The sequence below is a fragment of the Amblyomma americanum genome, chromosome 1 (genome assembly GCF_052857255.1).
Source record: "Amblyomma americanum isolate KBUSLIRL-KWMA chromosome 1, ASM5285725v1, whole genome shotgun sequence".
NCBI lineage: Eukaryota > Metazoa > Arthropoda > Arachnida > Ixodida > Ixodidae > Amblyomma > Amblyomma americanum.
In genome coordinates this window covers 12,178,297-12,201,913 of record NC_135497.1, presented here as the reverse complement: position 1 = coordinate 12,201,913, position 23,617 = coordinate 12,178,297, and the positions used below count along the sequence as shown (strand labels likewise).

The 23,617-nt window shown below is 45.5% G+C and overlaps 1 protein-coding gene across 1 annotated transcript in view; it reads right to left on the bottom strand.

The window, feature by feature from the left end:
• The window catches only part of RhoBTB (Rho-related BTB domain containing), an 87,037-nt gene that overhangs the window by 18,931 nt on the left and 44,489 nt on the right, over positions 1-23,617 (bottom strand). Inside the window, 1 exon segment of the mRNA XM_077650903.1 lies at positions 11,693-11,890. Coding sequence (XP_077507029.1) covers positions 11,693-11,890 — 198 coding nt within the window.

The window sequence follows — 23,617 nt, the reverse complement described above, 5'->3', positions numbered from 1 at the left end:
AATGGAAATACGCAGAAAAGGTAGTCACTGAATTTATGTCGGAAAATTTTGACATCCAGGCAGGAGAAACTGAACCAGCCCACAAAGTAGGACAGTATAAACAAAATCACGTCCGCCCAATAGTTGTAAAGTTCTTGAACTTCAAAGACAAGTGTAACATCTTAAGGAACGCTCACAAACTCAAAGACAGAGACGTCCCAGGTCTGGATTGAAGAAGATTTTTCACCAAGAATTCAATTCATATGGATGGATTTTGTGCACGCGCAACGGGAATCTGATATTGAAAAATATAAGCTTCTTTTTTTGACAAGCTTCTTTTTAGAAAGGATCTGTATACATATGATAGCTCGCAGGATTGGGTAGTTTTACTTGAAAGGCGTGAAACGGTCAGCACCGAATGACGTAGAAATGATAAAGTTGAAGGGGCACTGTCCATCATCGTGTCCAACTTCCAAAGCCTGTTACACAAGACAAGCTATGCGCTCTCACTGAATGTTGTGCTGCCGATATTACCCTTCGCATTGAAACTTCGTTACCATCTGATGTTACGAACAACGAACTTTCACTATCAAGCTGTTTTATGTTGTTTCGAAAAGACAGGCCAACTTCTCGTGGTGGCGGTGTTTTAATTGCAATCAAAAACTGCTTTCAAGCTTGCATTGTAGACACCGGCTCCGACATGGAAATTTTGTGGGTTGTGGTACACTTATCGACTGCTGTTACCTGTGCCATCGGTGTATGTTACCGTCCGCCAGAAGCACAGAATCAGTTTGTTGACGACCTTGGCGAATCACTCAGTTTTCTTGCAAACAAGTACCCGAACAAAATAATCCTGGCTGGTGATTTCAACTATCCCGGAATAGACTGGCTGGCGTGCGCACCCACTAGTGGTACAAGGCAACGCGAATGTACGGAATTTCTTGATTTACTTTCCTTGTTTAATCTGACCCAAACCGTATCTTGTCCAACGCGTGGAGCTGCTGTCTTAGATCTGGTGCTGACAACTGAGCCACAAAATATGCATGTAAACGTATTAGAGCACATTCGTGACCACAATGTTTTACACTGCGAGTATGCTCTACCAATTAAAAAGCCTGAAATGCAAAATAAGGTCATATGCGATTATACGCCAGCAAATGGCAACCTAATCTTGAGCGAGCTTTCGTCGTTCTCTGAAGAATTCTTCAACACATTTCTTTGTCGTGAAAACGCGGAAAGGTGGAAAACGCGGAAACGCGGAATTACTGCGTTGCGTACGCTGTGAATAGTGTAAACACGGCACTTTCAGTTGGCCGTGCCGTAGTGTCCCTCAGGCGCACGTGTAGAAAGAAGCGCCATCTAGTGACGTCAAAACACATCAATGCTGGGTTGCAGAAATTTTAATCCGTAATTACTGGTAACGAAGGTGGCTGCATTGCGAGTCTTTTTTTGTTCCAAGAAGAAAAACTATGCAAATAGAAGAAAATGTAACTACTGACTAAAAGCCAGAGAAGTGCTTCGCCAGGTGTCGTTGCTACGAGGAAAACACAGTGCATTTAGTTAGGCCTAACAGGTTGAAAATCGCCAAATTATCTGAAAAACAGGGGCTAGTTATAGCTTCTACCTCTACGTGTCGGCACGAGTGTGCGAAATAAAAGCGAACCGCTGCCATTTGAGCGAGCTATCCCATCGAAGAATGTAGCGGCGGCATGTATTAATTCTGAAGCGGGTGAGCTGGGCACCGCCATCTTGTCAACGCATCCCGTAACGTGCCCGTAGTGCACACACGCAACAACACGATACGTGCGTATGTATGCAAGCGGCCCAGCGGTACAAAATGTTGTGCGCATGCGCACTCGCGACCCACAACGCTCCTGCGTACGTAAGCCCATTCCATATGGCCAACTAAAAGTGTCTAATATATGGTTCACTTCACAAGTAAAGCGATGCATCAATAAAAAGAAGCATTTATACTCTAGAGCAAAACAGACTGCCTCGAATGGTGATTGGGAGCGTTACAGGAATCATGCAGCAGCAAGCAAGAAAGAAATAGAAGCAGCTAAAGACAAAGTTTTAATTATGATATATCGGCTCTATTAAAAAATATCAAGAAATTTTGGAAAGTAATAAATCCCAAGTCTTCAGCTAGAAATTTATCAATTATAAAGTATGATGAACACCTTTCGCCATCACAGGCAGCAACAAAATTTAATGTATTTTTTAGTTCCGCATTCACTGAAGAGATGCCAATCCCCCGATCTTAACTTCACTTCTATTAGTGCCACCATGAGTAATCTTATCACTCATGAGGGGATAGAAAAAGCTATTGACATACTACAGATTAACTCGTCGCCTGGTCCAGGTGGTATATGCCCGAAACTGCTAAAATTAAAGCCTATTGTATCTCACATTTTACTGCCTTGTTCCAGCAATCTCTTGACACTGGGTGCGTACGTGACTTGTGGAAACTTGCTTGTGTTACTCCTATATTTAAATCAGGTGGCCAATCCATGCTAACAAATTACAGACATATCTCCTTAACCAGTATACAGTTGGAGCATATATCATCTGCCATGAAGAAATACTTAACCGAGCACAACTTCTTTTCCCCTAATCAGCATGGTTTCCTACATGGTCGTTCGTGTGAGACGCAGTTGTTTGAATTAATAACCAACCTTCATCATGACGTGCATGCTAAACTAAGGATTGACGTTATATTTATTGATTTCGCGAAAGCATTTGATAAGGTACCCCATTACCGTTTATTACTGAAACTGAATTCTCTCAACATTAACAAGCATACTAATACCTAGATTACTAATTTTCTTACCAATCGTTATCAATATGTTTGTGTAAATGGGTGCTGTTCTTCCCCAACCATGGTAAAATCTGGTGTGCCGCAAGGCTCGGTGCTTGGACCAATTTTGTTCTTGATCTACATTAATGATATAAGTGAATTTATTACCTCTACTGCTAGATTATTTGCTGATGACTGCGTTATATATAGACAGATTACCAACCCTGACGACATGAACTCTTTGCAGACAGACCTGGACAGAATCACCACTTCGTGTGAACAGTGGCAAATGCAAATTACGTCTCTAAAACAAGGAATATAACATTCACCACCAATAATCACCTTCAAAATCACTTATTTTATGAATAGTACTCCCAATATCTCCTCAGTCAAATACCTAGGTGTTCATCTTTCGTCTGATCTAACATGGAATAATGATATCGATGCAATTGTCAGTAAATCATCTAAAGCACTTGGTTTCATCAGACGTCACTTCCACCAAGCTGATCCTGCCACCAAACTTTTAGCTTACACTACCCTTGTCCGTTCAAAATAGAATACGCATCCTTAATTTGGAACCCGCATCAATTGTACTTAATTCACAAACATCAATTGTACTTAATTCACAAACTGGAGTCAATACAAAATAAAGTAGCGAGATTTATAACTAAGGACCATTCAAGTCATTCATGCATAACGGCAATCAAAGCGTCGCTAAAGCTACCTTCACTCGAAAAGAGAAGAATACTAGCACTATTATCACGCTTAGATCATGCTCGCAAAATCGAATGCATGTTTGCACGTACTCACCTCTTTATTCATTCACCACTGTTCCTTGCCATTCATCATAAGAACAAGTTACCAGGTGATATTGCCTTCACCTTAAATCACGATGCCTTTGTGCAAAAACTGAACTGTTTTTTTACAAATAAATTCTCATTAGGAAGGCTCCATTCCTGCGTATGCTCAACTTCGAGTTTTCTGTACTGTTTTTCCTTGGTTTTAGATTTGTGTTGCTTGTATAACTGTGTGTTGAGTATTTTTTATTTGTAACTGTACACCCCCCCAATGTAATGCCCGAAAAGGGCTTTTAGGGTATGTGAATAAAAAAAAAAGTGTAGAGCAACCATTTTATTTCATTATTATTACGTAACAATATTTATACGTTATTACTACAATATGCAACCTTTGTCCGTAAAGTTTCGAGAGTGATTTAATTTCTTCTCTAGAAATGATTCCCCAAAATAAATGTTGGTGCGTATGTGTAGCGCCATGTTTTCAGGCCATGTTTTCGGGCTAACCTGAGCTATTTATGTTAATTGCTGTGGCAGCCGCTTGATGGTACTGCATGAAGAAAAATATGTTGTCACTAGTCGTCTCAGCATTCTGCTGTGAGTGAATGTGGAGAGATGAACATCCACCTCTAATAGCGTGTAAAGATAAAATTCTGTGTGAAGCTTGGCAAGACATTCACACAGACGTATGAGCTCCTTCGTGATGCTTATGGCAACGAGACATTATCGCAGGTGCGAGTTTTCAAGTAGCACAAGAGGTTCGTTTCGGGGAGAATGCCAGTGGAAGACTACACAAGGCAGGGGCGAATGCCAGTGGAAGACCACACAAGGCAGGGGCGCCCTTCAACCTCACGGACTAAAAACAACGTGGCTCGGATGAGAGAAATCGTGCAGCAAGACCACACCATTACTGTCCACATGCTATCAGATGCTCTCGACATTAGTAAGACAACATGCCACCAAATTTTGCGCGAGAATTTGGGGAAACGAAAGCTGAATGCCAGACTTGTGCCGCACTCCCTCACACAGGACTAGAAGGACACGCGGGCATCAGTGAGCACTGATTTGCTCTCCGAGGCAAAGAAGGATGCTGCATTCGTCGACAGCATCATTGCTGAAGACGAAACATGGTGTTTTCAATACGATCCTCAAAGAGGCAGAGCGCCGAATGGCAGTCCACAAGCTCTGCTGCGTCGAGAAAAGTGTGGCGACAGAAGACCAAAACAAAGACAATGCTGATAGTTTTTTTTGGATGCCAGAGGTGTCATACACCACGAGTTCGTCCCACAAGGGCAGACGGTGAATCAGGAGTTTTATATCCGCGAGCTCCAACATATGCGTGATGCACTGCGACGCCATTACCCTGACTATGGACATCTGAACAATGAAGCCTTCTCCACGACAACGCAAGGCCGCACACTGCACTCAGCGTGACAAAATTTCTCGCCAAGCACAGCATTACTGTACTTCCCCATCCGCCATGCTCGCCTGACCTCTCCCCATGCAATTTTTTCCTGTTTCTTCGTATGAAGAGAGCCCTAAAAGGTCGCTGGATGTGGAGCGTGGAAGCCATTCAAGACGCCACGACAAAGGAGCTGACAGCCCTGCCAAAAGAAGCGTTTTCCAACTGTTTCCAAGACCTCAAGCATTGGAAGCTGTGTATAGACTGCAAGGGAGAATACATTTCGAAGGGGTGCCGCACAAATGATTTCAATGTTAAGTGCATTTTTTTAATGAACTCAGTCTCGGAACTTTACGGACAAAGGTTGTATACTGAAAAATATACCAGGTATCCCAGCTAAATGGAACTGAGGTTTTAAAAAAACAGGGTGTCTAGGCAAGTGAAACCAACTCAGTATTGTGGAGTCATGTGGCCTAGTCTGCAGTACTTTTTTTTATTCTGTAAAGTTAGATAATTAGTTACGACTAACTAAAGCTAACTTTTTAGATATTGGCTTTGGGGAAAAACTAATTCGAAAGCTGTAGATCAGCATGAAAAACAGCTGGCTGAAATGTTTGCAGCATTTTACCATTTACTTGGCTTTGACACTGGCCCTAAAAGAAAGTGTGCGATATGCAAAATCTACCAATTCACAGTGGCGCCACTTGAGCACTCAAGACGTGATCTCGGAGAAAAAAAGCCCCTTATATCACGCGCACAGCGCAAATGTGAAGCCCTCTCTGAGCCAGCATTCCAGAAATAAGCAAATCCTTTTTCTCTAACAGCGCTCAAGAAGCTCCACTGGAAAGTGGTTGATTTTGAATATCGCACAGTTTTAAGGCCGGCAAAAAAAGAAGTTATATAAATGGTACCTTGTTCCAAACATTTCAGTTGGCAGTCTTTCAAGGTTGTCAACAATTTTTGAATTTACACCCTTTTCATGAAGCCAATACTTAAAAAGTTGGCTAGCTAGTCTTTACTAAATAACTAACTTTGCAGAACGGAAAAAATACCGCAGACTAGGCCCCATTAGTCTCAACAGCACTGTGTTGATTTCACTCAAATAAGACACTCTATGTCTTTTAAAAACTTAGTTACATTTAGCTAGGACACATGGCATATTAAAGGCCGCATTGCGTGAAACCTTTTGAGGCACTTGAAGAAAATTTTTTAGGTGTACCATGATATTTGACGACACAAGGACGCAGACAAGACAGGGCCCAAAACTGGGAGAGTGGAGACAGGGTACAAATTTTTTATTTGGAAGTGTCTCGTATTACGGGCCCTATGCATGACCCGCAGCAGCATTGATGCAGCTAAGCACACACAAAGTGTATGAAACCAAACTGCGCTCTTTATTGCAGCGCTTCCAACCATATATACCAGGTGTCCTAGCGAAATGTAATGAAGCTTTAAAAAAAACAAAGTGTTCTAGCCCTGTGAAACCAACTGAGGATTGTTCAGAGTCACATGCCTTAGTCTGCAGTATATTTTTGTTCTTCAAATTTAATTGATTAGTTAAGTGTAGTTAGCTAACCTTTTAATTATTGACTTGAGGAACAAGGTGTCAATGGAAAAGTTGTAGACCGTCTCAAAAAACCGCTAGCAGCTCTGTTTTTATCAAAGTACAATTAACGCAGCTTTATTTATTGGCCTTAAAAAAAAAAAACATCGTGACCAGCTACTGGCTCACATCTCTGCCCCAACATGCACGCAAAGGCTCATCGGGGAGAGCACTTCAGAAACTACCGGATTTTGTTCTCTAAGACACTTCTTGTGATGTTGAAGTGGCATCGTTGTCACGTGGAAGTTTTTGTTTATTGTGCAAGTTAGGGTTTAAGGCCGGTAAAAAACTACTTTACATCAATGGTATCTTGGTGCAAACATTTCAGTCAGCTGTTTCTCAAAGCAGTCTACAACTTTTCCATTGGCAACTTGTTCCTAAAGCCAGTAATTAAAAAGCTGGCTAATTAGTCTTAACTAATTAATTATTTTTAAAGAACAAAAAATTCTGCAAACTAGGTCATACAGCTCTAAACAACCCTCAATTGGTTTCATGCGGCGAGGACATTCCGTGTTTTCTAAAAGCTTAGTTACATTTATCTGGGACACCTGGTATATAAAAGCGAGCACAGGGTTGCTAAATGCCTATGCTAGTTGAGGGACAGCGCCCTCTACAACTCTCTCCTTAAGAACAAACTCAACCCCCAACGCAATGTTTTTACAAGTCCAGCCTAACTGGTGGTACGACTCGCCTGCTGTACCTAGTCATTAGCACTGGGCCTCTGTGGTGGTTGGACGGTTCAAGAGGAGGTGACCTTGTTTTTGTGGGCGCAGTCACTTTCCGTGGTGTAGTCTTCTTTGCTGTCAACTTGCAAGTGGTTGCTGTTGATGAGGTGGTGCCTCAGTGCCTTCCCCACGAACTGCTTCTTAGCGGCATTGTGGCTCCAGTCCGCAATACGTCTCTGAAGTGGCAGCCGTGTGTTCTTCTGGTTGGAATGGGACCAGGTTGTGCCGGTTGTTATGCAGGATTGCTCCCTCCTCTGCCTCAAATGTGAAACACCTTGGACACTTTGAAGGGCTGAGAACTGTTGCCTTGACCCTCTCTGGGTGTATCCATACCCGGGCACCATCTTGAAGTGTTGAGAGGTCTCTGGTGCGATGCCGCTGATTGAAGTTGGCTCCCTGTTTTTTCTTGTAGCATGCGTCTTCGTCACTCCCATCTTGCTCCGCTGCTTTTGCTGGCAGCATTTGTTGTTCCTCCTTGGGCAGCTTTGTTCGGAGTCTTCTGCCCATTAGAAGTTACGCAGGGCTAAACCCTGTGACGCCCGCTGTATCTCTGTAGTTCAAAAGAGCCAGGTTGCTGCCTTTTGGAACAAGCTCTTCACGGTGCGCACCATGCGCTTAGCCTCTCAATCAGACTCAGGATAGTTTGGGCTGCATGTTACATGTTCACTGCCATATGAAGCCATGAAGTGCACGAATTCCTTGGACTGCATGGATGCCCATTGTCGGATTGCAACACTTTCAGGATGCCATGCTGTGAGAAGATGCTTTTCATGATTTCAATGACTCAGCAGGCTGTCGTGTTCCCGGTGACCACTTCGGGGGGCAGAGAGAAATCAATGTGCTGCACTAACCATCCTCTGCTTGCACGCTCTTTACATCTTCAGTCTGTAGCGCAGCTACTGCTGCGGCCTCCTGCAAAACCTCCGTCGAAAACACTTCGACTGTGTCCACAGGATGAGGAGTATCAGCTAGCTCCGTAGAGACACGTGATATTGTGTCAGCTGTGGCAAGCAGCTTTCCTGGGACATACTACATGTTCAACTGATATGCCATCACCTTGAGTCGCAAACACTGAATGCGAGGTGGCAAAGCGTCCAGGTCTAGTTTTCCAAATAGTGGGACTAGTGGTTGATGATCAGTTTCAACTTCAAAAAACAGACCGTGAAACTTGTCAAACCTCTGAATGGCCCACACAACAGCTAAGGCCTCCTTTTCAGTTTGGCTGTACAGTCCACATCACCCTTGTGTAGAGCGCTCGAGCGGTGCACTTCCCTGCAAACAAATCCACATCTTGTCGCAACCGCTAGGTTCCAAGGGCAAGACTTGAGCGTAAGTAGTACCAGATAGACCCGCAAACAACATAGACATGAGCACTTTGCCCAGAAATCAATTGCTGCTCTCTAATTTCCATTTTTGTTACCAGGTACGCGCCCCTCCAGCACTCTACACAAGGATGACACAGACTGCACCTTTGCTCTGTTGTTGTCAAGCACCGTGAGGCGAATGAAATAGGAAACCTGTCTCCTGAAGGTTGCATTTGTAGAAGGACAGCACGCAAGCCAAAGGAGCTTGCATCGGCAGAGACGATCACTGGGTAAGCAGGACGATACTTTGCCATGCAACAGTCAGAGGTGCACATCTCTTTCACTGCAGCAAATGCAGACTCTTGTTTGTGATACCGTGACCATGCAGCATTCTTCTCCAGAAGAGCCCTGATAGGGGCTGTGGCATCTGAGGAATGTGAGATAAAATGGCCCAGGTAATTGACCATGCCCAAGAGTCGCCGGGCACCAGCTATGTCTGTGGGTGGATGCATGTCCTTCACTGCCTTGAACTCGTTCAGGTCTGGGCATATGCCTTGTGCCAACACATTAACCCTAAAGAACGAAACTTCTGTCTGGCAAAAACAGCACTTTTCCTTATTCAAGGTGATTCCAGCTTGAGAAAGCCTTGTGAGGACTTCTTGAAGCCAAGTGTCATGTTCTTCAAAAAAACGGTCAAAAAACGAGGACATCATCAATTATGCAGATGATGCCTTCAAGACCTTCCAGAACTGTATACATTTGCTTTTTAAAAAATTCTGGGGCTGATTTGATACCAAAGGGCATCCAACAAAAGCAGTAACGTCCAAAAGGCGTGACGAGGTCACGCCAGTGATTCTTCTGCAAGCTGGACTTGATAAAAACCAAACGTTGCATCCAGTTTTGTGAATATCTTTGCATCTCCCAGAAGGCCAAGGACTTGGTCTACAGTTTGTAGATCGTAGCGTTCCCGCAAGACGAATTTGTTCAACATTTTTAAAATTTAACTCCTGATGAATTCCTTGGCATCAATGAAGGTTAAAGTGCACGATTTTTCCAAACACTGCTCGTTGGGCATGCTTGTGTTTTCTTTTGCATGCTCTACCTTATATTTCAAGCTGAAGTGACCAAAGACGAAAACTGGCCACCTCCACCTGAGGCTACGTATTCAAAGGAAAACTTGATAAGTCTAATTTCAAGCTCTATTCTATCAGAATGCACTTCTTAACTAAAGCGGAAGGAAAATGTGCATAAATACAGCATGAACTCATACATCGTACACACTCAACATGGCAGTTCTCAATGAAGCTCAAAAGCCCAGACTGTTGGATGAGTTGGTGTTGCATTGTGGCTCACATATAAGCGCACATGGATGAGGACAGAGAAAAATGAGGACAGCAAAAGCGCTCACTTCCGACTAATTGTTTATTGACAAAGAAGGATGATATATAGTACATTCTTTATGACATCATAATGAGAGAAGGTGTACATGTCAATACACGATCAGCTTGAAGTGATCGCCTACGTCTCTCTGTCTTCATCTGTGTGTGCTTGTATGAAGCAACTGGAACTACTTTCCAACTGGTCACACAAATGGAAATTGAGCGCATGACCGCAAAGGTCAAAGGCCATGCATTTTCTCTCAAGCTTTTATAAACACCACACTTATGGGACTCCCTCGCCGGAGCCAGTGGCACTTGCACGATAAGCCAAGTTATTTCATGTAATCACAACGGTGACAATGCAAACCATAATACAATTGAGCGGATCAAGCTGCATGCTAATATTTAAAACAAGAGCCATTTTAATGTGCTTTATTATGTTTATTATGAGAATTCCAAGTGAGAAAAGCAGTAGCTTCCTAATTAAACTTTCTAACTGGCTAATCCCCACTTCTGTATTGCAAAACAACCAGAGGTTCCAGCTGAGACTTCCAGTTGTAATGACAAGATAAAAAAAGGCATATTGAATTCCAAATGGAAAAAAATCCAATTGCAAACTCTCTGAGTGTATTTTGACACAATTGGGTGGAAGTTGGTACCCCCCTGAGAAAGCTGGCCAGAGGATTAATCCGCACAATGTGTCGCCAGTCGGCTCAGTACTCCCACACTGCAGTGAACCCGTGCAGTGGCCGATTAGGTTTTAAGTCCAACTGGCATCTGAAAGGCAGCTGGACGCACTCACTACAACTACTGTGTTGTATATATTCTGGCAATCCCCAACGGCAGCCCACTTACGAGGAAACAACTGCAATTTGAACAGCCCAACCAGCCACCCAATCACAATTTGTTGAAAACAACTTATCTGAATGCCAACCAGTTCGAACTCCCAGTGTTTTCTTTTTGATCCCGTGCGCTTATCCAACTGCAAATCCTTGGTACACAACATGTTGAAGCACCACATTCATTGACAGGAGAACGCAGTAGCTGTTGCTCATGAGATTACACGACACTGCCACACTCCCAACGACAGCGGGGGGATTCGGGCCTTTGGCGAGTGGAGAGATCCTATGTAGAAGCTGGCATGGGCCATGCGAACCCTGCTAATACGACCCTGCTGTTGTTGCACCACACAATTCATAACCGCTGCTCAAGCTAAATATCAAAATTCCATACAAATACAAGAGGCACTATGAGGGTACGTATCTCTGTGAAAGGCGCTTTCAGATATAACCCTAAGGGTTTTCCAACACAGTATGAGCACATTACACAAATGAAAGTTGAAAGAGCACAGACACCATCAAATTTTAGTCATGTGTTTTTTCCCGGTTATGCTGTGCAAGACATTAGTAAACATAGATCACTACATGGAATTCACCCATGTCCAGTACACACATCCATGGTTTCAGCTGCCAAACAATGCCAGTTTAGCTCAGGGCATACAAAAACCACGCTATCTTAGCTGCTTCTTCATTCCATCTTCTCTTGTGATGTAAAACAGCGAAGCAGTTTTTTTAAGCCTCCCGCAACATGAACAAAGCTCGACACGTTTGGCTGTCAAAACCAAAACAGAGCGAGGGACCGGGCATGGGCAGATTCCGCTTGCAAGGAATTTTTTTGTGGAGAAAAAGAGCTATGTGAATGTCACGCACCTGAAGAAAGGACTGCGGTCCCGGCAGAGGGAGAGATAGGCCTCATCACGATACATGTAGCGAAGGTCATTCTTGCAGCCAACCAGAATGATCGGTGTGTTGGGGCAGAACTGTCGGATCTCGGGGTACCAGATCACCTTGCAGTTGCGCAGAGACACGGGATTTGCAATTGAGAAGCACAGCAGAACCACATCTGACCTGAAAGCACAGAGCACTTGATTTATTTCCTCTTGCAGAATGGTCAGGTAAGCCTCGTCAAGCCAATTGTCCGCCTTCCCCCCCTACCTCCCCATCACAATGATGGAAAATAAAGGTGCTATTATTATTATTATTTTCGTTATGTATTTGTTTTTCTTTTTAGTCAAGCCCTGGGCTCTAAGCTGTGCCCAACCTTTAGGGGCTGTGGCTACCTTCATTGGTTATCGAAGCTTAGGGCGGGCCTCCAAATATGACCGCATTAACTCTTTTGTTTGCGAAAACTTTAAAAATGCATGTAAAATCATTGGAGGGCAGTCCTGTCAGTTTAGCTAGAGACTCCGTACAGTGGCACGTAATTCTACAAAGACCTAGACTTTAAACTTGGGTCAATGAGTAAGGTCTTGTATAGAGTGTTTCTCTGTGCAAGAATTTTTCTTTTAAGTTACAGTTAGTTTGACTGTCTTTGTGACTCAGCCTCTGTGATGCAGTTTGCCCTTGTACATTCTGTAAATATATTTCCTCTTTGTCTTCATCATCTGGCATCATCAATCGACTCCATCTTCAAACACTGCTGAATTCACCACGCTTAGAAAGGTCTGACCCCTTCTGACTCCATAAAGCAAAGCAAGCATTGACTACTACTTTTTCTGATGACATATACCTCTATCAGCTCGCGAGTAAAACTTATCTTCATGGTAATAAAAAATGCTAGTTTTAGCTACAAGCATGTGGCCTCCCTTTTTTGCGCACTCCTGGGATGAATGCTAACACAACTCAGCCAGGTAAAGTTAACTACAAGAAAACAGGAGCTCGTCTACAACTATGCAAACACAGGTACCTACCATGTCTCACGTTTAACTTGGCAAGGAAAGGGAGTACGGCTCAGAGAAAAGCAGCAGCGTTACATGGCAAATGCTTCATTTGGACTCAACCAGCTGACCAAGAAGGCACGGCGCTGGCAAGAGATCACCGATAAGTAGAACGATGTGGACTCTTCTGCTACCACCACAGAGAAACAGCGAAAGATCTTGAAGAAAACCTAAAATGCACGCTACAATGACGCGTTTGTGAAGATACAGAGCTCAATGACAGCGCTCTCTTATCCGTTCCTCACTCAGCAAGCACGCGTGGCGACACTTGGAGAGGCACAGGCAGATTTTTAACAGCACCTTCTCTATCATTTTCTGCACGTCAGCACACTCACGCCGAGCTGTGCCCAATGTCCTGTGGCTAACATCCACTCGGTAGACTAGGGTCGCAAAAAAAACAAAGCACGCGAGTTGGTCCATCGCGGCCCGAGTTGGTCCATTATTTCGGTGGACCGTAAGCATACTAATCCTTCAAAAGCATGAAATGCCACCTAAAGCATGATCAGGCATGTCGAAGAGATCCTCACATACGTTCGGCCACTGATAACAATCAATCATTCAACAGTGTTCATATCAAGGAGGCAAATGGAGGATCCACATTTACAATGAAGCTAACGCCAGCGTCTCGGTTTCATGGCGGGCCGGTGCACCGGTTCGCTTTCACTTCATTGACAGCTGATATGACGTGTATAAAAACCGCGGTCCCGCCTCCGCGAGATGTCACACCGGCGGTGACGACGCGCGGCGGCCAGTGAAGAAGCGAACCGTCTCGTGGATTGAGCCCCTGGCCGAGAATCCTGGCCCAGGATACATGTGATTTCGCACGGCCAGTTGCAGGAGGCAAGTTTCTCGTTGTAGTGGACGTGCACAGCAAGCGGGTAGGAGCAGTCCCTCTAAAGCAGATAATGCAATGGCTACAGTCAACTGCTTGCGCGAGATATATTCAGCAGGTTTGGCAGTCCGAGGACTGCGGTCTCAGATCACAGCAATCAGTTTACCAGTCATGAATTTGCTACCTTTATGAAAAAGAATAATATAACGCATCTTCACATGGCTGGGCTTCACCCAGAGTCAAATGGGCTGGCTGAAAGGGCAGTCAGAACCATGAAGGATGGCCTTAGAAGATTCGATGATAACATTTCCAGACTGTTCTTAACGGCATAAATATTTGTAAAATTTTATATATATATATATATATATATATATATATATATATATATATATATATATATATATATATATATATATATATATATATATATATATATATATGAAAATGTACCATTTTTGTTTTTTTTAATAACAACTTGCTCCTGGAAATTCAGAAATAGCAGTTTTTCTTTTCTAGAGGTTTAGTATTGATAAGCAATGTTACAGGTGATGAAACTGCGTACATCGAAGTAAAAAAAAAATACCAAAGTTGCAAAAAAGTGCATTTTTAGCCATAAATGGCCGTTAATTTGACCCCGAGATGGTCAAAGTAAAAAAGCAGTTAATAGCGTGTTAAATAGAACAGTTATAAAGCGAAACATTTACTTCTCCCTTCCGTAGCTTGTCCGGCGTGTATTTCATATGACAATGAACTGAGGAGAACCACGTGGCATCGTTGAGCCGCAGCTGTGCCGAAACTGATAAAGAGCAGGAGCTTCGAAAGCAAAGGAAAGGCGCACAACAAGCCCCCTGGGACAGTGGCCACCTCAGTCGCGCTTTAAAGGGGCCATGACAGCCTATTTTCATGCATATCCTGCTTATCGCATTTAATTCTCAACACGTTCAATTAAAATTCTCCCAAGTTTCAGTTGATTCTGTGCAGTAAATATTTTTAAACCGAATTTTTTCCGTTTCTTCTGCGAACTGCTGGCGGGTCTGGCAACCTCTGATCGCTGACGTCACAAGTGCATACCCGCCCCATGTCGTCTGCTGCGAGCTATTGAAGTGCCTGCGTGCACATCGTAGACGGCGGTCGCACGAAAAGTTCTTCTTTTTTTTAGCTTATCGAAATAAAATGCATTTTCAGTGTTTTCTTTTCAGAAGCCTTCAGCTTATTACCAGAGCTGAGTGATCCTTAGGAGAGCGGACTTGCTCGTGGCAGATGGCACTGGAGTAACCTTGAGGCACGAAAGGAGCAGAGAAAAGTCCCAAACGAGACGACTTCCCCGCTGCACGTGTGCATTTGTAAGTCGAACATACATTCCCTTCGGCTCGCAGAACCCTTTTGCAGGAACCAAGCCGCTTGCAAAACACCATGCGGCTCAAATGCTTTCACTGCTCGCACCGATAAATAGTCGCCGCCATCTAAATGAGTGCTTGAAAATAATAGTACATATTTACGTTTACTGTGCGTGCACATTACGGCCTAAGAATGCGACGATCACGACAACTGCAGCCCCGCGCTGGGGTTGTTTACATAGCTGTGCGCAAGCAGCACTGCTCGTTTGCTTGGCATAAAATGCAAGGTGGGCTCTCCTTGGCTTAAATATTATGTAGTATTGCTCACAAATTGTACTTTTACTCATTTATAAACTACGATAACACTGCAATATGCACCGCTGATGCTATATCGCCTGCTTGGCACACGCTTCGCGTAGGACCGGCGCTTCCCGTTTAATTTTATCTGCTTCCCCTTATGTCATCAATATTTGATTTTAAATTACTTTAGCTAAAGATACGTTCAGACATTACTTGAATTAATGAAAACAACCAAATTTGTTGTCCAAAGTCGACGCTGACGGCTGCTGCCGGCTGCCTTGAGCACATGCTGTGAAGACCGGGTTACGTATCGGCACTTCCCCCTTATTGTACTCGCGCCCTACAACATAGTCAGTCGTCGCTTTGAGGGCACTGCAGCCAAACTACGCTCGCCAGCTATTTGCAGGTGCTAAAACTTGCGAATTCGCTCTCTGCAATCGCCAAAATCGCACACACGAATCCTGCGTACTCGCTAGGCCTCATCACGAAAGGGGCCGGCGTTCCACCGTCAACCGAAATTCAAGAATCTGGCAGGAGTTCCCCGCTGATTAGTAAGAAAGTGTGAAGATATGAAATGCAGCCGCTTGTTTCCCTTTTTTCGATAAGGATAACGTACACAAGCGCAGTTTTTCGGGTCGTCTATTCACCGGACGTGAAGCTTTCGCTCGGCTGCACAAGCCAAGGCGATGGCGGCGAGCGACGAGCGGCACCATTGTGCGGCATTTTCTGCTAGTGTCGCTTGCCTCGCCAATCGGCTCTATGTGCAGGCACCGAATGAAAGCACATCTTCGCTGGTGCACGCACATCACGTATGTCGCCGTGGCTAGCATTAGTTTTTAAAACGCTTAAGTTTATAGAATGCCATATCAACTGTAGTTCCCCACCACACTCTGCCAGTTCTCACTAAGTTCACTCTTTACACTACCGCGAAATGGGGTTGTTGGTCGTGCTGGCGTCGTCGTCGGTCTAGCTTGACTGACCAGTGCATCCGCGATGGCATTTGCATACAGACCAGCCAACCAACTGTCGATCGGCGTCGTATCGGCCTAGTGTAAGCAGACCCTACCTATACCTAAGAATAACTGCGTTACTGTTATGAATGCTTTTGTGGCACCAGTCACTCATATATGGGGGACGAGTTCTACTTTGATCGCCTGCGGAAGTACAGTGGACAAGAGACCTTGCTGCGCACACTTCAGCAACGAGAGCAGACGACGTTGCTTCGTGTCTGCCCTAGTGACATCACGAGAGCATTCAATATGGCAGTCGCTGCCAGTTGGAGGAGTTTCCCGTTCTCAATTTCGATCACATTTTTTTGGAAGACACAGCACATCCAGGGCAGCCAAATTTCGGAAACTGAATAATAAGCTCTTGTATTAGTTATTGAAGCACAAAACTGCAATATGAAGAATGACCATGTCATGGCCCCTTTAAGGTACGTGGCGGTAGTGACAGATGTGCGCTGCATGCGTTGGCATTGACAATGTTGTGGCAGAAATGCGGCACTGAAGCTATACGCCGTCGACGTTCATTGTGTTCATTGCAACTGACAACGTTCTTGACTCCGATGACTTTGAGGAAAGGAAGGGCACATAACTGGCTACCTGGGTCAGTGGACACCTCAATCGCCCTTTGAGGTATGTGGCGGTGGTGAGAGAGATGTGAGCTGCATGCACTAGCACTGACAACGTTGCGGCAGACACCCGGTACTGGAGCAATAGGCCACAGCGTTCACTGAGTGAGCAACCTCTTGCAATCAACCATTAATTTAACTGCCACCTGCCAGGGTGGCAGGGTGGGCGCGCTGCCTATCCAGTGTGCGGAACGCACTCAATGTTACAGACACCAAGCCGTGTTTAGCTGCCCGATACACCACAGCTTTCGCTGTCTAACCAGGTTCAGCAGTAGTTAAAATACAGCTAATTCTAATGTGTTTCATTTCTGAAATTTTCATCGAAGTAATTTTTGTTTAAAGTGAGAAAATTTTTGAAGTTGAGCTGCCGCGCCGCAAGTTGCGTCGTCTCTTAACACCTGTTCGCCGCAGAACACGAAAAGCTTGGCATGGCACGACACCCATGACCAGATAACCACTGCAGTTTGCCGTCGCTCGCTGTCGTGCGTTTTCAGGGCTGGAGCTAAAGAAGATATCGCGTGACATTCGGCGAGAATAAACGAGAACATTTTCGCTTTCGAAGTTCGAACGGTTCGAACGGGCCCGCTTCGGTGCGGGGCAGCCAAAATAAGAAAAATGAGGGTATTCATATTTGAACAGCGCAATAAAACAACCGGACACAACGAAGAAAGGACACCACAAGCGCTGACTCGCAACTAGATTTTAATTCACGTCCAAGCATCTTAAATACTTACCGTACTTGCACCCCTCTGTTGTCTAACACCGTCATCCTAGGAAAACATAATGACAGCCTAACGCGGGAAATTTTGGAGGCTTTTCACATCCGCTTGGAACCTGATAGCTGTATTAGTGATCCTTCTGTCACACTAACTGATAAAGAGATGATGTTTTTATCCGGCCAAGATGTGTAGTCTCGCGCTCGTGCTGATTGTCACCTTTGTGGGCATGATTAGCAGCTTTGTGTCGTTTTTCTTTTGGTTTTTCCCTCTTGTTTGTGTTTGGCGTTCTTAGTATTTAAGATGCTTGGACGTGAATTAAAATCTAGTTGCGAGTCAGCGCTTGTGGTGTCCTTTCTTCGTTGTGTCCCGTTGTTTTATTGCGCTGTTCAAATATGAATCAATACCAACTCGCCCAGTTCGCAGCTTTAATGAGGGTATTCAGCGTGCTGTCTAGCATGGACCATGAGGAGGGAACGACCAGCCGGCATGGCTGACGTATCACAAGTGCTTTATTTATATCTGAATAACATGGCGGACAGCACGCACCTCTGAGCGCATGTGGCGGTGTGAAGTGCACACCGTTGCAGTGAGTAACGGGAGACCGTTGGTGGTGAACGCGGCTCGCTCGCGTGTAGGTGCGTCGCTCGCATGAAGGTGCTTAGCCAGCACAGTGGCTCGTTCAATGTTTATAGATATACTTGAGTTTCGAGACTCTCCCGCCAGAGCCAGGCGCGACCTGCTCATAGGGAGTGTCAGGGCACTGCAGTCGATGATTGCGCCGCAGTGGCCGTCGCACGGCGCGGGCGACAGTGAGCGTCTCGTTGGATATGGTGGTAGAATGTTTACTCAAAGTCCGTTTTTTTTTTTTTCTCGAGATGTCATTCCATTCATGGCTTTCAGTAACAGATAGCCGTTCTCCTTCGCAGTTTGATGGCCATCAAGGAGAAGTTTGGAAGGTGCTATGAACAACATTAACACTCATGCATATGTAGCCATTTCCTGAGATCAGGGAGTGTTATTCTTATCGAACTTCTGAGCGTTTAAGCGGTGCGGCACTGTTTATCCTCTCCGACTATATGATATTCAACAAATATGACTGCCTGCTCATACGCGGTTGCACTAGTGGATGAGGATATGTCAGAATGGCCGCTTAATGCTCACTATGTGACCCTCTATTCTTCAAAAACTGAAAAACAGGTCAACCCCTGCACTGTGAAGCTGCTCGAGAGAACAAACAATATATGTGATTAAGTTTCCAACAATCTAAGTACTTAGCCTAAAAGCGTAGACATCAATGGTGACGTCATGGAGATACACAAGGCGCACTGAAGAAAAAAATCCTGCCTAGCCACCTGTCGTTTCCCTTTAAAAAGCGGTGATCGCCGGAGAGGGTGGACAAAGTTTATAGCAGCAGGCAGCCAGTATCTTTTATTTTGAGAGCGCTTATCTTGCGACTATTACCGAAAATGATGCTTCCCACCCTGCGACTTCATCAGAATGAGAAAATCTCGCAAAGTCGAATCACTTTAATGCCGCTTTTAGAACCGGAACCTGATCTTCTGGAAGTGCATATTCATTCTTATGAAATAGATAAAAGAGGCTGCTTGGTTCATTGGTTCATTTTTATTCGGTAACACACATGTATTTTTATTTTTATGCAAAAATAAGATGCCAAAAAAAAAGTTCATGCCAAGAGAGCGTCTATAGTGGTGTTAGGTCGCCCGGGCCCAGAGCAAGGCTGGAGCAGCCACCGCCTCAAGAATAAAAAACAGCGCTCACAGGAGTTTACCTCTCAATAGGCCCATAGTATAAATTGGTAATAAATTCAAGTGCTTCCTTTCAATTTTAATAGCCTTAATATCATACTTTTAATATTCTCAATAGTTTCCATTGTGTCACTTATTTTTGGCGATTGCTTTCCCTCATACGGGATGCGACCTTTCATTAGAAATTTTCGCATTAAAACGATGGTATGTTGCCCAGTGCTGCAGTTATGAGTATATCATGAAGCAGTACATTGAGGAATGTTGCATCATGAGCATCAACATAAACCAGAAGAACGGGGCCCTGAGCGCACTTAAAAGAATTGAAGGTCGCCGGGACACGTGTGCACGGGGCTACGGTGGCCTGACACAACAGATGACAAGCGATGACGAGCAAGTGCCTTTCACTACATCGCAACACGCCTAAATTAGCACCATATGCACACTAGTTTAAGGGCACTCTTGTTGCAGATGTCAGCACGGTGAACGCCGCGTGCAGATGCATCTCTTTGCTGTGTGCGCTAGCAGGAGCAGGTGCGCAATGTATGCAGTGCTACCAAAAAAAAATGAAGCTAACTCGACTCAAACTCTTATCCATGCGATAAAACAAGTGTGCCTTACTGAAATAATGCCTAATTTTCGAAGAGGGTCACTGAACAAACATTCCACCAGCGAACTCGGAAGCCCCTGCGCAAGCGAAACAATGGGTGCTAGTAGACGACGCTTGCTCCAATAGCTCAGCCATTGACCGTAGCGCCGCGGTGGCAGGAACCGCAGTGAGCCGGCTCCTCCCCATTAGTCCCCCCCACCTTGTATGCGCCATATACCAACACCACCTTGCGCAGACAGTGCCGGTGTGACTTAAGGGCTAACTCGATGGACACATCCTAGGCATACGGGCGAAGTGCCTACACACTGGGGCATATGCTGGAGCCGGTTTGCATGCGAGATAGGCGCAGATACCAGTTCATGGCAGATACCGCGCCTGCGCACGGGCGCTGGCGCTCGCGTCGGAAGCGTGCTCTGGTTTTTATTCATGGCTTGAAGCTCTTTCAGATTCCCACAACGTTTCTTCAGAGTTTAAGTTGTCCTTTCAGCACCCCTACCTCCAACCTTATTCTTTCGTGGCTTGAAATTCTTTGCGTTAGCTCGAGAGGGGGAGTGAGCTAGCCCAGGAGGAGCATGAAGATGCAGGCTTCTTCCGACATACGTCGCGGTGCGCAGCCACTCTAGAGTCACTCTTCCCTCGTACGCCGAGGAAGTGTTCATCGAGTTGCTGCTTAAAGGGACTATGCAATGAATTAAAGGTCGCTTGTAACTGTTTTGAATACTTAGAAATAATGCTAAGAAGCATCCACACTAAGTATGAGTCTTCGGAACTGAGCCGGTGATATATTATAAAGTTTTAAAAACAGTATTTTTTAAAATTCGCGGGCCGATTGGTGTTCTCGTAGTGACCAATTTTGGAATTAAAATAGTGAAAATAGACTTCAGCAGGCCACCACATGCTGTCATTCGCTGGAGCCACGGCAGCCACGTCGTCACGGGCACACTTCGGGTAGCCGCGAAAGTCTGCTTGCACCAGCGTGCGAGCCGCTCGGGCAAGCGTGAGCCAGGTCATTGCCTTCACGCGTATGGTTTCAATTTACCTCTGCCGCCTCTTTCTGTCGAGAGTTCTGCAGCCACTCGCAGTGCCTTTTTTGTCCGCCCGAGATGAATACGCCTTGCTCCAGGTCCATTACTGCTTAAAGGCCCTGTCACACTAGCACGACACACTGCCGACGCTGACCCGACGAAGGCACCGGAGATCGGCCAACCCAGTCAGCAGACCTTGTCTGTGGCAGACCGAGCTGTCACACTAGGCCGACTACGACACCAGCGCGAGTGACAACCACATGTCTTCGCAGTGTGACATGGCTTGAGAGCGGCGACGGAGACAAAACCAGTCTGCCAACCAGGTCTTCGCAAGATCGGCCGCCGAGCAAAAGCATTCACCAAACACGAGCTCGATTTATGCTCATAAGAAGCTCTGGCATATATGAATGTGAAAAATGTATCATTTCTGAAATTTCATCCAACAGCTGCTGCTGCTGCTTGGTGCAGCTCTCCTGGTGTCTGCTAGATCCACTGCTGAAGGCGTCACGGAAATCAAGCACAATTTTACCTTACTACGGGACGAACTTGCAGTAAAGGCAAAGTGACTAGAGCAGTTCCTTTATTACGGCTCTGGCTAGTTCCGAAGCGCCCTCATCTATGGCATCGATGCAAAACTAGCCAGACGACAAGGGCAGCCGGGAAGAAGCGCAGTTCGGCGCTCCCGCAGGCGGCGTTGCCGGAAGCTCGGCTGATGCTCAGGCATGCTATCACTGCTCGAATATAGCAGGCAGCCTTTCTGATAGCATGGCTGTTTTGTCTTTTCTGGTGCGAACGTGAAGTAGCGAGCCAGCTCGCAGGCCGACTAGCCTGGATCCCATCGGCCGTGGTCATAAAAATGAGCTTAAGATGTTTTTTGGCGTAAATCATAAACGTTGGTATAGAGAAATGTGAAATATATATCATTCTTGAGGATTGTTGATCCATATCGAATTCCCAGTAGAAGTAACAAGTGTGATACGAGCTAACATCCTGCCGGAATCGCCCGCAGCTGCCGCTAGCCCGCCGTTGCTGTCCGGCTCGCCTGGCGCCCGCAGCTGTCTGCTAGCTCCCCTGCCGAAAGCGTCGCGGAAACTGACCATATCTTCACTGTATTGTGAGATGATGCTGTTGGCAGCAAAGTGATATTAAGGGTGTACCTTTTATTATAGCACAGGCGACATCCGAAGTGGCGTGCGGAGCGCCGTCGACGCGAAAGAAGCTACAGGCCTAGCGACAATCAGGGCAACCAGGCAGCGCCGTTGCCGAAAGCTCACTATTTGGGCAGGCATGCTTATCAGGCGGTCTTTCTGACAGTATGGCTATCTATTATGTCTTTTTGGCACGATCTTCAACACCAAGCCAAGCAGCAGTCAGTCACAACTGCGCAGTGGCAAAGCTTGCCGCTCCGAGAGTCCCTGCTTGCAGTGGGGCTGCAGTTCGCAAGCGGCAACTGGTGCAGCGCACCGGCCAAGTTCTCGCACATGTGTCGCCTGCTTTACTCCCGTCGCGAGTGCCACACATGAGATGTGCACTTCGGAAAGCAGCAAATATCTCTGTCCTCCGTGGCGTCGTGGGAATAGTAGTAAGTTCTCAGTCTGGAGGTCCCAAGTTCAAGTCCGCATGGTTGAGCATTTTTTTGCTTTTAATTTAATTTTTTAGCCTTAAATAATCGCTCCCTTGTTTACCTGCGAGCGCCTGGATTTATTTTTCAAGCAATGTCTTTCTGACCCAACAATCAGTGTCACTCAGTACTGGGCGGCACTCAATCTAGGTTCATAATCACGATTGTTAAGGAGTTTGTTTTATAATATAGAGATCTATTTAAAAGAGTTATGACAAAAGAAGTCAGAAAGAGAGAGGGCCAAGTTGGCGGGAAGTCTTGCACGTTGTCTCGCTAGCGTGACGTGGGAGTTGGTGGACCACCGGCCAAACGCCGTCTCGTGGGAGACCTGGTGCCAGCACTTACAGTCGGCCGACTGTTTTAGTCGGCACAAGAGCCAGACATCACGACCACATGGTTTTGACAGACCGAATCGGCCGACTATTGGCCTAGTGTGACAGGCCCTTAAAACTACAACAGACGACAAGCAAAGGAATCCGACGCACGCAGCAATCCAGGAAGGCGAGAGTGATCGGAGAGACACTGCCGACGCTGCTGCTGGGGCGCTGGGTGCGACAACCAAAAGTCACAAACCAAACGTCAGCAGATGACGTATTCATGGGCGGGGCCCAGTCCAAGAGCTGTTTTTTTTTTTTTTTTGGGCCCCGCGTGTACGAGATGAGGGGGGAGAGGAGGAACATAATTTTTAATCGTCTATATCTTCGTTGTTATTGAATCTAGCTCAAAAATTTTGCATTGGGGTGACGATTCATGGAACGCCTATCTCTTGTCTGCTTTACGTAACCTCAGTTAATTTGTTGCACAGTCCCTTTAACTCAACAAACAAAGCTCCCCGATGTTTCTTTGTTGGTAGGACTGGAAGGCCGTGTCCCCCCTCCCAACCTTGCCTCTGGTCTCCTGTCTGGCCTTTCTCCCTACATTCTTGGGCAAGATGTGTCGACTGGCTTTTTTTTTTTTCGTTGTCTTCTTGGTGTTGAATCGGAATGGAAAGTGTCGCCCCTAGCATTATTTTTGTTAG